The 15,155-nt window shown below is 38.5% G+C and overlaps 2 protein-coding genes across 2 annotated transcripts in view; one reads left to right on the top strand and one right to left on the bottom strand.

The window, feature by feature from the left end:
• stat6 (signal transducer and activator of transcription 6, interleukin-4 induced) overlaps window positions 1-9,069 on the top strand; it is a 26,871-nt gene extending 17,802 nt beyond the window's left edge. Inside the window, exons 8-24 of the mRNA XM_037684188.1 lie at window positions 689-808; window positions 943-1,110; window positions 1,944-2,031; window positions 2,119-2,241; window positions 2,408-2,500; window positions 2,651-2,854; window positions 2,935-3,029; window positions 3,114-3,247; window positions 4,997-5,146; window positions 5,242-5,302; window positions 5,421-5,483; window positions 6,404-6,451; window positions 6,698-6,742; window positions 8,316-8,354; window positions 8,437-8,466; window positions 8,792-8,878; window positions 8,981-9,069. Of these exons, the coding sequence (XP_037540116.1) occupies window positions 689-808; window positions 943-1,110; window positions 1,944-2,031; window positions 2,119-2,241; window positions 2,408-2,500; window positions 2,651-2,854; window positions 2,935-3,029; window positions 3,114-3,247; window positions 4,997-5,146; window positions 5,242-5,302; window positions 5,421-5,483; window positions 6,404-6,451; window positions 6,698-6,742; window positions 8,316-8,354; window positions 8,437-8,466; window positions 8,792-8,878; window positions 8,981-9,014 (1,582 nt within the window). The 3' untranslated portion in view covers window positions 9,015-9,069. The remainder of the gene's footprint in view (window positions 1-688; window positions 809-942; window positions 1,111-1,943; window positions 2,032-2,118; window positions 2,242-2,407; window positions 2,501-2,650; window positions 2,855-2,934; window positions 3,030-3,113; window positions 3,248-4,996; window positions 5,147-5,241; window positions 5,303-5,420; window positions 5,484-6,403; window positions 6,452-6,697; window positions 6,743-8,315; window positions 8,355-8,436; window positions 8,467-8,791; window positions 8,879-8,980) is intronic.
• Window positions 9,070-12,941: 3,872 nt separating this feature from the next.
• mipa (major intrinsic protein of lens fiber a) lies at window positions 12,942-14,751 on the bottom strand. The gene is made up of 4 exons (XM_037684187.1): window positions 14,064-14,751; window positions 13,764-13,928; window positions 13,610-13,690; window positions 12,942-13,536 (listed from the first exon to the last, which is right to left on the bottom strand). The coding sequence occupies exons 1-4, from the start codon at window positions 14,421-14,423 to the stop codon at window positions 13,357-13,359; spliced, it is 786 nt and encodes a 261-aa protein (XP_037540115.1). The 5' UTR covers window positions 14,424-14,751; the 3' UTR covers window positions 12,942-13,356.
• Between the last annotated feature and the right edge of the window lie 404 nt (window positions 14,752-15,155).

Here is a 15,155-nt window from a genome sequence, read left to right as displayed (position 1 = left end):
TATATATATATATATATATATATATATATATATATACACACACACAAGGCCTTTTTAACCCTTCTCACACTCTTGCAATATTCTAAACGATATTTCTAAACTGCAAACGCTCTACAAGAGCACAGAATGTCATGATTTCTGTTCTTTGCCACCTGCAAGCGCTCTTGGCCACGCCCACTTCCCCGCTCTGCACGGAGAACAGCTGATCAGCTGCAGCAGGATGCATATCCTGCAGTATGGGCTTCACAAATGTGCAGCAGGTGCTAAATTATTTAAAATAATTCATGTTAAACTAAAATTCCATGCTGATCGTGCAGCTCATCCATCAATCAGCCAATTGTGTGTCACGTCCAATCTTATTTTGAAAAACCGCGATAGAGCGAGTCCGTGAAAAGCGAAGTAGCGAGGAACTACTGTATATTTATTTTGCCTGCAAAGAACTTATCACACATGGGCCTTCAAAAGTGTACTCACATTTAAATATTCCGTGGCTTCAAGTGTGGGAGCACTTCACAGTTAAGCTTAGGCATGTTGTTTTTATGGGTTTACTCATCGGTCAAATCAGTTGTCACAGCAGAGCAGAAGTTCACCTCGCCTCTGATTGACTGGCTTCAGCCTTCCCGTGACCCTGAAATGGAGTAGGCAGGTACTGAAAGGGCGTGTTTTAAGAATATCACCTTTTTTTTAGGTGTGAGCACCTGCTTGGGGTGAACTGGGACCTGAGACAGGAGTTAATGCTGATTGGGGAACACATCATCCCAGACCTTCAGGAAAGGCTGGGGAAACTTGTGCAGGTTCTGATTGAAAGGTAGTGCACACACTGCATCATCCTCCTGCAGCCTTAAAACTGAAGGAACTGATCTTCTTTCTATTTGTTCACTCAAAGATACACTTTGTAAAACTTTGTCTTTTTTATCATTTGTGTAATTTTGTGTCTTTCAGCTCTATTGTAGTAGAAAAACAGCCCCCTCAGGTCATTAAAACTCAGTCAAAGTTCTCCACAACTGTGAGATATCTGCTGGGGGAGAAATTAGCACCAGGGACGCCTATGGTGGTGAAGGCGCAAATTATTAATGAACAGCAAGCCAGAAACTTGGGTAGTTTAACCAGGTAAGTCTGAATCAGTGCATCACAGTGACTTTTGTGGTCCATGCCTTTTTATCTTACGTATAGAGCTCGTAGAAAATAAAAAAATACCATATTTTTTGGATTAAAAGGCGCACTGAATTATAAGTTGCATTAAGTGAAACAAAACAGTCAGATAAGTCAAATTTTATTCAACTCGTTCACAATATCCACATAAAATAAGTTCGAGGTCAGTAAGTACAACCAGAATTAATACATAAGGTGCACCTGATTATAAGGCTCATTGTCAATTTTAGAGAAAATTTAAGGATTTTAAATGCGCCTTATAGTTAGAAAAATACGGTAATTTTTAAAAAGTTTTGGGTTAATTTCAAGAACTTGTGCGTTAAAACTTTTTTTCTAGTATATCACAATGCATAATATATTTAAATGGATTGCTGTAGCTGGATTTTCACTATTTAAGTATAACAGTACAAATCATAACTAGCAATAAGCTCCAGTGAGTGAACTCTTTATACTACTGCAAAAATCTGAATATGTTGTTGTAAAACCATGAAGCTAAAAAATAAAAAAATTCTGTTGATGTAATTTCCTTTATTTAAAAATAGATGCAAAAGTAACTTTCCTGCAGTGTTTTTTCTTTGCTTTTTGTTATTCTGTTTTTTTTTTTTTTTAATGTGGCTACAGGCGTTAACGTTAAAGGCTTGTGTTTGTTAGTTTGATCAAAAGAAAGTTAAGTCCAAACAAAATCATATTTAATTTCTGTTTTTTTCTCTCACATGCATTATAGTTCTTTTAAGTGATTAAAAACTTTGATATTGCTAGTTTTGATACTAAAACTTTGATATTACCAACAGTGAAAACGTCGGAGAAGTGATCAACAACTCAGCTGTTCTCGAGCACAACACAACTACCAGGAGCACGTGCGCCACATTCAGAAACATGGTTGTGCACTGGTCCTCATTTAGCATCACAAGTCCGATCCGTTTTCTGTTACTTTGACCAATTTAATCTCTTATTTTTATTCCACAGTCCATTAAGAGAATCAAGCGAGCAGACAGAAAGGGATCAGAGTCTGTGACTGAGGAGAAGTTTGCTCTGCTGTTCTCCACAGACATCAACATCACAGGCTGTAAAATTCCTTTCAGGATACAGGTTAGGCTTCACCCACATCTTTGTCTGCTTGGTAACACTTCAGTCCATCTTGTTGCTCTGTAACTTAACACAACACAGCAGCAGAAGCACATACTGTCTAACTTTTCTTTCATGCTGACTGACAAAGTACAGTAAACCTAACCTTACTGTATGTCACTGGTTCCAGTTGATCTCTCAGCCAGTGGTGGTCATCGTTCACGGCAGTCAAGACAACAACGCTTTGGCCACCATTATATGGGACTGTGCATTTGCCGAACCAGTAAGTTTAAAGTTATGATTTGGTTTTGAATTCATCTATTTATTCTTTTCCAACTTGCATCCAGGTAATATTTTTGTTATAATATATTAAAATATTTAAAGAGGACATAAAAGTTCTCACCGTGTTGCCTTTTCTGTTGTACACCACCAGGACCGAAGGCCCTTCATTGTGCCGGACAGTGTCCCCTGGAGGTTGATGTCCAACACTCTCAACATGAAGTTTACTTCAGAGGTCCAGACGCAGCACCAACTGCACGACTACAACAAACACTTTTTGGCCGGGAAAATATTTGATAAGTCTGACAGTCCCGAAGGCTTTGACAACATGATGGTTTCATGGGCCCAGTTTAATAAGGTATGTGTAAAAGGGGCGTGTTTTCTCGCACATACATGCACAGACCTTATGCAGGTCTCACAGTGCTCTCAACCTTACAGGAGGTTCTCCCAGGTCGACTATTCACTTTCTGGCAATGGTTTGAGGGAGCAATGGAGCTGACCAAGAAACATCTGAGGACTTACTGGAGTGAAGGGTGAGAGGATGCCACTACCGGTAATTTAAGCAGCCTGTAACAATGTGTTATATTAATCAGTGTTTGCAATGATTGCTCCATTAGGCTGATATTCGGTTTCATCGGAAAGCAGCATCTGCACTTCATCCTCAGAGACAGCCCCAATGGGACATTCCTGCTTCGCTTTAGTGACTCTGAGATCGGTGGCATCACTATTGCTTATGTGTGTGCTTCTGAAAGTAAGTTTTCATTTAGCAACAGTTGTAAACCTTCTTCACCAAAGTTTTTCTTTTCCTAACTGGTTCTTTATTATTTATTTATTTTTTTGTTATTGTTCATCTGCTGTTTGGTTTCATTCTAAAGAGTTTACGTGTCTGCAGAAAAAGTTATTGTAGTAGAAAACATAACTGTCTACGCCAACAAAGTTAAGTCAGGTCCTCTGGATGGTTTCTTTGTGATGAAACGTTTCGTCCTTCATCCAAAGATCCAAAGGACTTCATCAGTCCGAGGAGCCACGACTAACTCAGTCCCACAAGCAGCACATTCACATAGTGGGCCAACCAGTTTGATGGTGATAAGATGGTTTCTGGAGCCCACCCTCTTCCCTGTCGATGACTCTGAGGCAGCCAATGCCAAAGTGGGTCAAAACATTACAATGCAAAAAACAAAAAAAAGTCCAGAGGACCTGACTTAACTTTGTTGGATTTTTGACCTGGATTATTGAGCATGAACTTTGATGTTTTGAACCACTTTGCCTATGGCTGCCCAGAGGAGTTGATGGGGGAGAGGGTGGACTCCAGAAACCATCTTATCACCATCAAACTGGTGGGTCCACAATGTGAGTGTGCTGCTTGTGAGACTGAGTTAGTCGTGGCTCCTCAGACTGATGAAGTCCTTTGGATGAAGGACGAAACGTTTCAACACAAAGAAACCATCCAGAGGACCTGACTTAACTTTGTTGTCTGTTTCACCTGGATTGTTGAGCATGAAGTTTGACAATGGACTACTGTTTGTACAAAGTTGTGTGCATTTTAAAATAATTTTAGTCCATGAAAACAAAGCAAGTTGTCAAAAAGTAACTCTCTGCATAAAATCTGGATTTAAGGGATTATTTGTATGTAATCCAGATTTTAAATGTTATTTATTAGCATTAGTCACCTGCGATGCTGTCTCACTTGTGGAGACTTGTTCCAGGTCCTAGCTGCAGTGTGGGATTTTCTGCACCCTTTGTGCATGAAGGACAGGCTTTTTAAGTTCAAAGTTTTTGTCTATCCATTGTGCCGTTGGTCTAATCATGCTAACGGGGCTAACACGACGTCCAGATGTCTGTGGTAAAACTCACCCAAGTGCTATCGGCTATTAGCTTCTCAATGACGTCGGAAAAGGCAGCTTGTAACTCTGATAATGTTAGATTAGAAAAATATCTCCGACTGGGGGCGATGTAGCGAGGCTCAGCGTACTCCATAAATCTTCGAAATCCGACATCCTCACCAACGAAAAAAAAAATGTCCACACCGCCGACGTTTTGCATTTTCCTCTCCGCCGTGAGATCAGGCAGCCGTGCGTGATGTCATCACGTTGTGCTGCGCTGCAGGCATCCTTGTCACTGGGTTGTCATACAAAAACAGCGCCTTTTATATCGGTGAGTTCTTTTGATGGAATGGCTGATGTCCGATATTGAACTTTAACGCTAATATCAGCCGATACTGAGACCATGCCGATAATATCGTGCATCCCTACTTAAAATTATAGCAAAGGTGTGTCTCATGTCAGTTTCGTGTCAGTATGAATGAAGATTTTAAGCATCAGTCAAAAATTGCATCATGAATATGGAAAAAATCTACAAATCTACACAAAAACTGTGACTTATACGCCAGAAAATACGGTAGTTATAAAGTTTAGAATCACAACACAGCATGCCATGTCTCGTCTCACTTTCCATTGCACGTACACATTTGTTCTGACAAACCTACAACTTGTTTTTATAGATGGGGGACGGCAAGTCCAGAACATCCAGCCTTTTACTAAGAGAGACCTGGAGATACGCAGCCTCGGTGACCGCATCCGAGACATCAATGAAATAACATTTCTGTACCCCAACTATCCTAAACATGACGTTTTCAAAAGACACTACTCAGGTGACGATCTGCACAATGTCCTACCTCAGAGTCAGCTTAATATATTTCAGTTAAGAATAAAATTTTATTTTCTTTGTTTTTCTTGTTTGAAACAGGGCCTCAGCAGCCAGCTTTTCCAGGCTACATCCCCGTGACTCTCCAGACTAAAGTTGGCATGTAAGGAGTTTGAGTTTTAAAAGTTGGTTGAAACATAAGTAATATGTTTAGTAGGTGTTCAAATGTTTTAAGGAAACTGGAACCATCTGCATGTGTGAATGTGTGTGTTTCTGTGCAGGGAATCTACACTTCCAGCCGCTAATATGACACAGCCTAACACTCTTCCCACTGGCTTAATTGGGTAGGTGACACTTGTTTTCCACTTTCCTACTATGTTGGTTTTTAGGTGAATATTATTGACATTTATTATTAAAAGACTCAACAACGTAACCTGGAACTTGATGACAAAACTGCAGGAGCGCCCCCTGTAGGCCGACTGCAGTATAAGTTTTAGTTGGAAATTATTGACATTTCCTTGAATTAAAAAAAAATAATGGTTTTAAGTAGGGTGGGGGGGTGGGGGGGTTGGGAATAAACTGGACTTCTAGCCTCGCCTTAGTGCACAAATTCTGACTCCAATAATACAACATACACCCTTAAAACTGATGCCATGGCTTCAGATTTAAACAGGAGGTGTAAACACTTTGTTTGTATCCACACATTTAGATTTGATTTCTCCAGGAGGCTCGTGGAAAGATTTTTCAAAATCAAGATTCCTAAAAATTCTAAACGTGAAGAGAAAAACTTGGAAAATTCCAAGTCCTGCATACATTTTTTATGTTAATTATGTTGTTTTTATATTAAATGCTTTATTTTGATGCACACTAAGTGTATTTGTATGCTAATTTTCTTGTAAAATTTTCATCCATTAAAAATATTTACAAAAACAAAGTTCAAGGTTTCGACTCAGATTTAATTATAGACTTTTTCTATTAAATGGGAATATTTTTTATTTTAAAGGTTAAAAAAGAACATACTTCACTGACAAAACTGGCTGTTCTTGCTTTTTTAAACTAATGCAGCCAAAGTATGAAAATGAGTTGTGTGCTGAAATGTTTGACTGGTCATGTATTTATTTAAAAAAAAAAAAAAAAAACCCCTAAACATTAATAATTTTTTGTCTGCCTTATAATAAATATTTCTGTGCTTGCCTTATTGCTTATTATCTGCTGTTTTTTTTTTCTTTCACTTTACTGATGCTGTATTTACATATTTGTGCAGGGATGCTATTTCCCCGACTCATATGCCAAACATGGATGGCATCCCCATGTAAGTGTGACTTCAAAAGATGAATTTCTTTATTACAGATGTCTCCTACTAATCCTGTTTTCCTTTTAACTTTAAAAATTATTTAAAAAATCTAAACAATTAAATCGTTATGATAGTAATTTATGTTTACCCACATATTGAACAAGATCATAGTTAATCTGAGTTGATTTGAAGGTAAAACTGGAAACCTTTGGGAGGATATCATATTGTCATATATGTAATGTGTGTGTGTGTGTGTGTGTGCAGGGACTCCACACTTCCACCAGACAATGCACCATCAAGCTTTCTAAAGTAAGTCAAATTTTATTTGCATTCCACCTTCTTCATACTTACTTGGTGGTACTTACATACCGCCAGTACTTACTTACTTACTTACTTGTACTTACTGACATACCACCAGTACTTACTTACTGTCAGTACTTACTTACTTACCGCTGGTACTTACTTACTTACCGCCAGTACTTGCTTACTTACCGCCGGTACTTACTTACTTACCGCTGGTACTTACTTACTTACCGCCAGTACTTGCTTACTTACCGCCGGTACTTACTTACTTACCGCTGGTACTTACTTACTTACCGCCAGTACTTACTTACTTACCGGTACTTACTTACTTAATGGTACTTAATTACTTACTTACTTACCAGTACTTACTTACTTAACGCCGGTACTTACTTACTTACCGCGATACTTATTTACTTACCAGCACTTACTTACTTATCGATCCTTACTTACCGCCTGTACTTACTTACTTAACGGTACTTACTAACTTACCAGTACTTACTAACTTACTTATCAATACTTACTTACTTACAAGCGCTTACTTACTTACGTACTTAACAGTACTTATTTACTTACTTACTAGTACTTACTTACCGATAATACTTATTTACTTACCAGTACTTACTTACTTACCACTGGTACTTACTTACTTATCGGTACTTACTTACTCACTTACTTACTTATTTATTTATTTGTAACTGTAAGCATGTAGAAAACAATTCTCTATTTGCTGGGGCCTTTTATATTTGGCTATTTAGATTTGTTGTCTACCCCTGAGAAATTCAATATAAGCTGTAATGTTCAATAACATCAGTTGTCTGTGTCTTCACACACGTCCCATCAGGCATTTAGGAATCAAACCGTTATATTTTCTTTAAATGTCATTCCAAGGGTTCAGTTAGAAACATGCAGGCAAATTTGAAAATTTAGTAAAATTTCTATCCTCATGTTACTTTTATGGTGGTTCCAAAACAGTTGTTTGGAGTACGACTTGCTTTCAAGTTAGGCTGTATTGTATGTGTGTTTCTGAACCCAAACTATGACTTAGTGTTTGTTCTCAAACTGAATAACGTCTGTTATCAAATCTGCACACTCAGATGTAGAAAACTGAGGAGACAGGCTTCGTTATGTGACCCTCGGGAGGCTCTGTGTTTCAGAAACAGTGATGGTGCAGCCCATTGTCACCTTGTCTGCTAGAAACCCAAACAACTATTTCACTTTATCCTGATCCTTTCAGCATTAAACTGTAATTTTCTGCTTAACAAGTAAATTACTTAAGGAAAGTTGTACAAATATCAAAATAAATAGTTCTGAGGTCATCTTTAGCCTATCTAAATATGTTCTTCCTTTGTGTTTTTGATTTATATGGATATTCAGTGTTTTTGAGAGAATGCGTAGAGAAAAAAAAATCTGTTTAAAACAAACTCTTATTTCTGTTCATCTACACCAGGTGAGATATTAATAGTTCATAACATTTCCACAGAACTCCTGTTAGAAACATCTGAACAGTCGCTTTAAGAAAATGTCTGTATTTGTTTTCATTACTTTACTGACTATATGAAACTTTTACTTCCATGTACAGTGGGGGCATTTCCTCGACTGATCTGCAAGTCCTGAATTTGTAAGTTTAACTTTTAACACGCCTGCTCAACAAATGATCGTCCTTCTGCTTTTCACTTTACTGACTATTCCACTTTTCACAGGTGCAGTGATGGAATTTCCCCACAACCCATGTAAGTGTGACCTCCTCATTTATTCACCTACTTTCATGTCCAGTTTCTAGTGGTGAAATCTGAATCACTATGAATTTCTTCTTAAAAGAGCAAAAATGTATTTTCTCCATACGTTTGCCCGACTCCTCTTCACTGCAACTTTATCTCAAGATTTATGGTTATTACTTCAAAACAAATTTTAGCTCATTTTACTGTAAAAACAACACAACAGCAGAACTTTTGTATTAATAGTTTTTAACATATTGCAGTCTGATGAGACCTCTCAGAATAGACTCAAAAACAGGTCTTGAAGACTGAAATTTAAGGTCTCTGCTTCTTCTTGCAGGCATCAGTTCCCGCAACCGTTTGATTCGCTGGATATTGTCAGCGATACAAAACATCCTGGTAATTCTTCTGTTTTTCCTTTGCTCAAGTAGGTTTTTACTTCTTAATGTCTTTTTATTGATACATTATGACTTTTTACCAAAAATACTTTGAGTGTACTAAGTAGTCGATTTGTGTGTTTGTCTTCTAGTCATTCAGACACCAACATGGGCTATGAATTTTGAGGACCTGAATTGTTAGAAAAATCTTCAGCATGCTGTTTTTTTTTTTTTTTTTTTTTTTTTTGGATCTCATGGCCACCATCAAACCAGATAACTCCAGTGCTTCTATTATTTTTCATCTTAAACATCTACGTTCAAGCAGAGACCGAGTCAAGACCGAAACCCGACTTGAGCGTTTCTGTTGTTTTCTTCTTTCACTTTGAATATCTACAGTTTGATCTACGTCTGAGAAATAAAATATAAAGGTGAAACATCAGCCTGAGGTAGAGCCAGGAGATTGCAAAGGTGGCCGTTGCCCTCAGACTTTAAGGTGCTCCCCCGCAGGCCACCCCACACAGCCATTGGAGAAGATGGATGCATTTGCATCATCTTCCTTGAATGTCATTACAATCAATACTGAGCACTTAAATATAACACTTACATTAACAAACCTATCAGTGAAATCCTGAAAATGCATTATGATACAAAGGAATGGAATTTATAAACTTAAATTACTCCATTTTGTCAGAAAATGTTTTTTTATTCTACAACTTTTATCACAAGGGAAATTTGTTTAGCAATGTCATGTTTAATTGTTAGGTTTTTATTTCTGTTTCATGTTTGATTTGGCGATTTTTATTTTATTTTTTGGCCAATCTTTAAGTTTAAATCTTTAAGCACAATTCTATAACTGTGTTAGACAGCAGCACCTCCTATCTCTCTTGCGTGCATTTTCCTTGCCGTGATTCACACACAATTGGCTACACACGCGGGAATTTATCCTTGCTGTGCAAAGCACAGAAAAATGAATGCTCATGGACACTCTGTCAGTGCTGCTGTTTTATTGATCCTACGTCAAGGCTATTCAACTAAACTGCTCAGGGGGGCACAGTTTCTGAAAGCCAGCAGCTCAGGGGCCAGACATCCAGCAGTTAAAAGTCAGTATGTACCGGTAAATAAACCAAGTATTACAACGATCTGTTACCTTTTAAATTGGTTTGTTTTATTGCATTGGATCATAAATGCAATAAACAGAACCCAAACCCAGACCCCCCCCCAAAAAAAAATCTTATGAACTCATTGGTGGGCCGGACTGAAGTTACCACCAGTTGAATAGCCCTGTCCTACGTCATGGGACTTGCTGAAAGTTTATGATGAGAAATCATTTATCTCACCAGACCGACGGATGATAACATATACGCCATGCACTTCTGTATGGCGGTCTTGCCTGTCTGTGTAAATAAGCAAAATGTTAATATAAATGGAGTATTTTACGGCTATGTGACATATCTGTACCATCACAACAAGATCACAGGAGTGGTGGACTCGGCCGTCACCGTAAACATTAGCCACTGGACTCAACACACTGAGCTGCAGCTGAAAGCAGAGTTTTACTTGTGGATTGTTGTCTGTGCCTCATTGTGCTCTTCCTAGAAAAGCGTATCAAGTTTGTTTATGAGTTTCTTTTGCGTGCCTTGTTTGTGTTTTTGGTAAATCAGTGACTTAATGAGGTCGGAGAGCTATCCTCTTCCAAAGCCAATTGTGCGTTTTGACTTACTGTTGCACTTCTTAGAGATGCCGAGACAAGTTTATTGAAATAGCAATTTATAAATATATAACCATAAATTTTATTACAAACACTTGGCCGTGCCTTATATGTATAGGTCACATGTTAATGGACATTTAGCCTCATTGTAGTATACAACAACATGGTAAATAATGATCCGGGGTTTGGCTGAATTAACAAGAAGTAGGGCTGAAAGGGTTTTTTAATCAGGGTGATGTGGTGAAGGTGGTGGGCAAAGCTTTATTTGTATAAGCCATTTATAAAGTCATGTTTGCTTTTTGTTCACTTCATTTATAAAGTAAGCACTAGCTGCTCAGTCTCAGCTGATATATTTAGCCTTTTTGTCAACTTTATATACAGTGTTCAAAAGTTCTTGGTTTGATTATTATTTTACCTTTTAATGTCCTAAAACTCTCACATAAAAGGAAAAAAATGTGTATAGGGGGTGAGGAAGGGGACTGCTATTTAAGTTTCAAAAACTTAAGTCATTTATTTTGTATTTGTTGGTGTAAAAAAAAAAAACGTGCTTGCAAAGATTTAAATTACATCTTGAGAAACGGTACAAGTTGAAATCTAAAAGATAAGTCCCTTTAAAAGAAATATTATTCTACTGATATCTGGTTTCTGCCGTTTTAATTTACTACTGAATAACAAAAATCAGTTTTCCTCATAATGGATAAATAAATCTGCTTTTATGAACAGATTTCACCACCAACCATTGCTTTTGCTGCTGTGCATGTAATAAAATGAGCATGAGCAATGTTCCATGTGACAGTGCTATTCTTGTTGTAGTTCACTGTGATGACAAATAAAATTTCATTTTTAGTCTTGAAACTGACAAATGTCTATTTATTTATGTGACTTCAGTCTTTTTGCTTTAAGTCACAAAAATCAGAAAGCCCTGTCTTAAATTTAAGACATTTTTCTTTCTTTAAGAGCAACAGTTGTGTCACAGAAATACCTTTGCGAGTTATGTAAATTATTTAGGCAGCAGAAGTTACAAATAACTACCGGTACTTAGATGGAAGAGTGTGGCCTATTAAAAAAAAACAAGAATACTTTAAAATGGAATAATTATTATATATATATTTAACATAGAAATTATAAATCACGGGCATTTTGAGTAGCAAAGTGTTACGATGGGCATCACTCCCACTGTCTATTACCCAAAGATGAAACATTGCATAGCCAGTATAATAAATCTACAACCAAATTTTAATTTTTCTCTTTGACAAATTTTTTACACTGTACATTTTGAAGCTCTTCCATTAGAACCCCAGTTTGAATTTGAACATCGTTAAATATAAACTATTCAAAAATTGCCATAGAATCATACTGAAAAAGTTATCTGCAGAGTAAGGTGAACAAGAATCCACCTCCATACCAACAGCTGTAAATGTTACTTTGGCAGAACGTGACAACAGCTTCTACAAAAATAAAATGCAGTGTGGTGAATAAAACGAGGATCTTAAGCTTCAAAAGTTTTCTTATTTAGGCTGCAAGAAAATAAACGTGTGCATTGAGCACCCTGTGCAGGCACACTGATGATTTAAGCCACATTGCAATGATTTTTTTTCCTCATCCACTAAATATCAAATTTGAGTTGTCTTTAATCTCTACAAACCACTCAGCAGAGAGCAGAACAGACTGTTACAGAAAAAAAAACACACAAACATGTGGAATAAAATGTGACCTTAAACACGTTTTGCACGTGCCTGTGTGGATTTGGAACAAAAAGTAATTCAACACCATTTTTTTTTAATTCAAAACGTAATTTTTCCTTTAAAAGAGCAGCTCTAGGTGCAAAATCACAAATTCAAATAGCTAACTTATCTTACAAAAAGACCAGTTTCTTTGTATTTCTTGTTTATTTTTTGTTCATTTTCATATAAATATTTTTTGATGGGTACTTCACTACATAAAACACGAAATCTGAGCAGTCTGAAATGGTCTTCAAGTCTTGACTGAAATGCAAAGGCTCCAAACAGAAAAGTTGTTGCACTTGTAAATTGAGTTTTTGTGGTATTGGTGAAAAAGAAAACGGCAGCATTTTATCTGTGTAAAAAAAAAAAAAAAAGTATAGTAACTCAAAAGAAAAACACAAAACAGACCAACTGTAGCAAAGGAAACTGAAAAAAAGTCAATTAAAACAAGCACGCAAGCATACACATGTGCACAGACACGCAGGCACACTCATTCAGTCTTTTTGTGGCACTATCACACTCGTGCATGCACGCACACACATACAGCTAAAAAAATAGAAGTAAAAAACAATACTGAGACACAATTTCTCCAGAGTTCAATAAACAGAACAAACAAAAGGCGAGATCACACTGAATCAAAAATGGAAAAGCATGCAGAAGTCCACTGCTCTAATGTAGCTTCACTCCTAGCAGACTACAAAATAGAGAGAAAATTTAAATTAAAAGGAAAAATAGAAATAATGAACCCCTGTCCCGAGCAGTTAGTCATCCAGGATCGACTCCCCACACCACAGGACTTAGAGGGCTTCCTTCAGTCCTTTTCTAACCCTCCATCTCTGTCCTGCATTCCAAAGTGGGTAAAGAAGAGAATGACGGGTGGGTAGTGGAGAAATAAGACATTCAGGGCTGTGGGAGCCCTTTCACTGTGGTGCAGATACAAATGCAGAGCCAAGAAAACAAGGGGGTTTGAGCTCTATCCTGTGTGAAGAAAGAGGAGGGGGAGGTATGTCTGCAAAAACAGTGTGTGGGCTGAGGATGGACCAGGATCTGAGGGTGCAGAGCGGGTGGGTCAGAAAGCCAATCTTCATCTTCAGACTTATAGGGCCTGTGTCTTGAGCTCAATGGACTCCCCCCTGGTCTCTTGCTGGGCCTCTGGGGACCGTGTGCCCTTCAGTGTGGCAAGTCTCTCGGACATATCGCGCACACGGGGGAACAGCAGGAAGTCGTACAGCAGGGCACCTATAGCTGCACCAATCATGGGCCCCACCCAGTACACCTGGAAAAAGCAGAGAGCAGTGAAGTTGATTATGACTTTGACTTTGATTTGCAAAAGCATTTCCAGATCTTACCCAGTGGTTGACAAAATTCCTGACGAGGACAGCTGGTGCAAAGGACCTTGCTGGATTCATTCCTGCTCCGGTGTAGTACATCTACGAAACAGGAAGTCAAAACGATGAAGCTCAAGAGCAGTTGCAACTTCCTACACCACAGGTTGACTCTTACCCCTAGAAGATGCCCCAAGAGAACAGAGAAGCCTATAGCCAGAGCAGCAGAGCCCAGGCGTCCGTTGCGCCTCTCATCCGTCACAGCAAAGACGCAGACAACAAGCTGGAGGGTGAGGAAAATCTCAATTGTGGTGGCCATGCCCAGGCTGATGCCCGGCTGCAGCTGTAGCAGAGAAATCAAAACCGATAAAATGAAAGGTCTGAGCTCATGACGAAAAAAGCACGTTACGTTACAACTGACCAGAAATAAAAAGTAAACATTGTCATCTGAATCCAGTGATTGTCTAGGTGATCTTACTGTGTTTAGAGCCAAGTTTCCCTTCATGTTGCTGGGTGTGACCCCGTACAGCACAGCAGCACCAGCCAGGGCTCCGAGACACTGAGCTATGATATAGAAGAAAGCCCGGAACAGGGACATCTGAGATCCGATCAGGTAGGCAAAAGTAACAGCTGGGTTGATGTGTCCTCCGCTGATGTGGCCAATGGATTGGATGAAGGTGGCGGCCGCCAGTCCAAAGCAAAAAGCAACATGAAGAACATTGTGGAGCCCGCTGGTCCAGCGGAGGGCAGCACCCAGTCCAAAGAAAACAAAGAACATGGTGCCGTAAAACTCGGCAAACACCGCCCTCCAAAAAGACATAGACCTGAACTCCCACATGGTGCCACGCAGTCTAAAAGCAACGTCTAAACGGAAAAGGGCTGAAAATCAACAGAAAAAATTAATCAAAGGGAGATGATATACTAACCAACTAAATTCTCCTCATACAGAAACTATCGCTCATCTGAAACCCAACAACACGTAAACAGTTCAACATGTAACTATTAATACGCTGCTTTATATTCTAAATTCTAATTTTGTCATAAAGAGCTCCTGAGTGGAGCAGATTGCCAGTCTCTGTGCATCTATGTTCCAGCTGTGCAGGTTGTTAGGAAAAGAACATAGATGGACAAACGTTAAGCATGTCCTGCAGACATTAAGCCTCTTTATCAGAGCAGGGGGGGATCTCAGAGGCCTTTTTATAACACGCCAATGCCATGACAGTTGCCACTGAGCCAAGGGGAGGGGTCAGTGCACAATATTACAAACCAAAACAAAATCCTTTAACCCTTGTCTTGCTAGTCGTATGGAGAGCTCTGGACTTGGACGTGCAGCTTGAATGTTTAAAGAGAGCTGCTAGTATTTAAGAGAACTTAAGAAGTAAATAAAATCTGAACAAAAACTGAAAGTTGATGCTATTTAATGCTCAGAAAAATAGATGATTGGGAATTTCTGGATATTTTTTGGCTCTTTCTTTAGTTAGCTAACCACTGATTGACTGTGGGGAATGGGGCTCTTGTAGTTAACAGGTTGAGAAAAGCAATAAGCAAAAGACTGGCAGAAATGCACAGC

The sequence above is a fragment of the Nematolebias whitei genome, chromosome 11 (assembly GCF_014905685.2).
Source record: "Nematolebias whitei isolate Nwh7 chromosome 11, NemWhi1, whole genome shotgun sequence".
Taxonomy (NCBI): Eukaryota; Metazoa; Chordata; class Actinopteri; order Cyprinodontiformes; family Rivulidae; genus Nematolebias; species Nematolebias whitei.
This window is presented reverse-complemented; position numbering and strand designations above follow the sequence as displayed.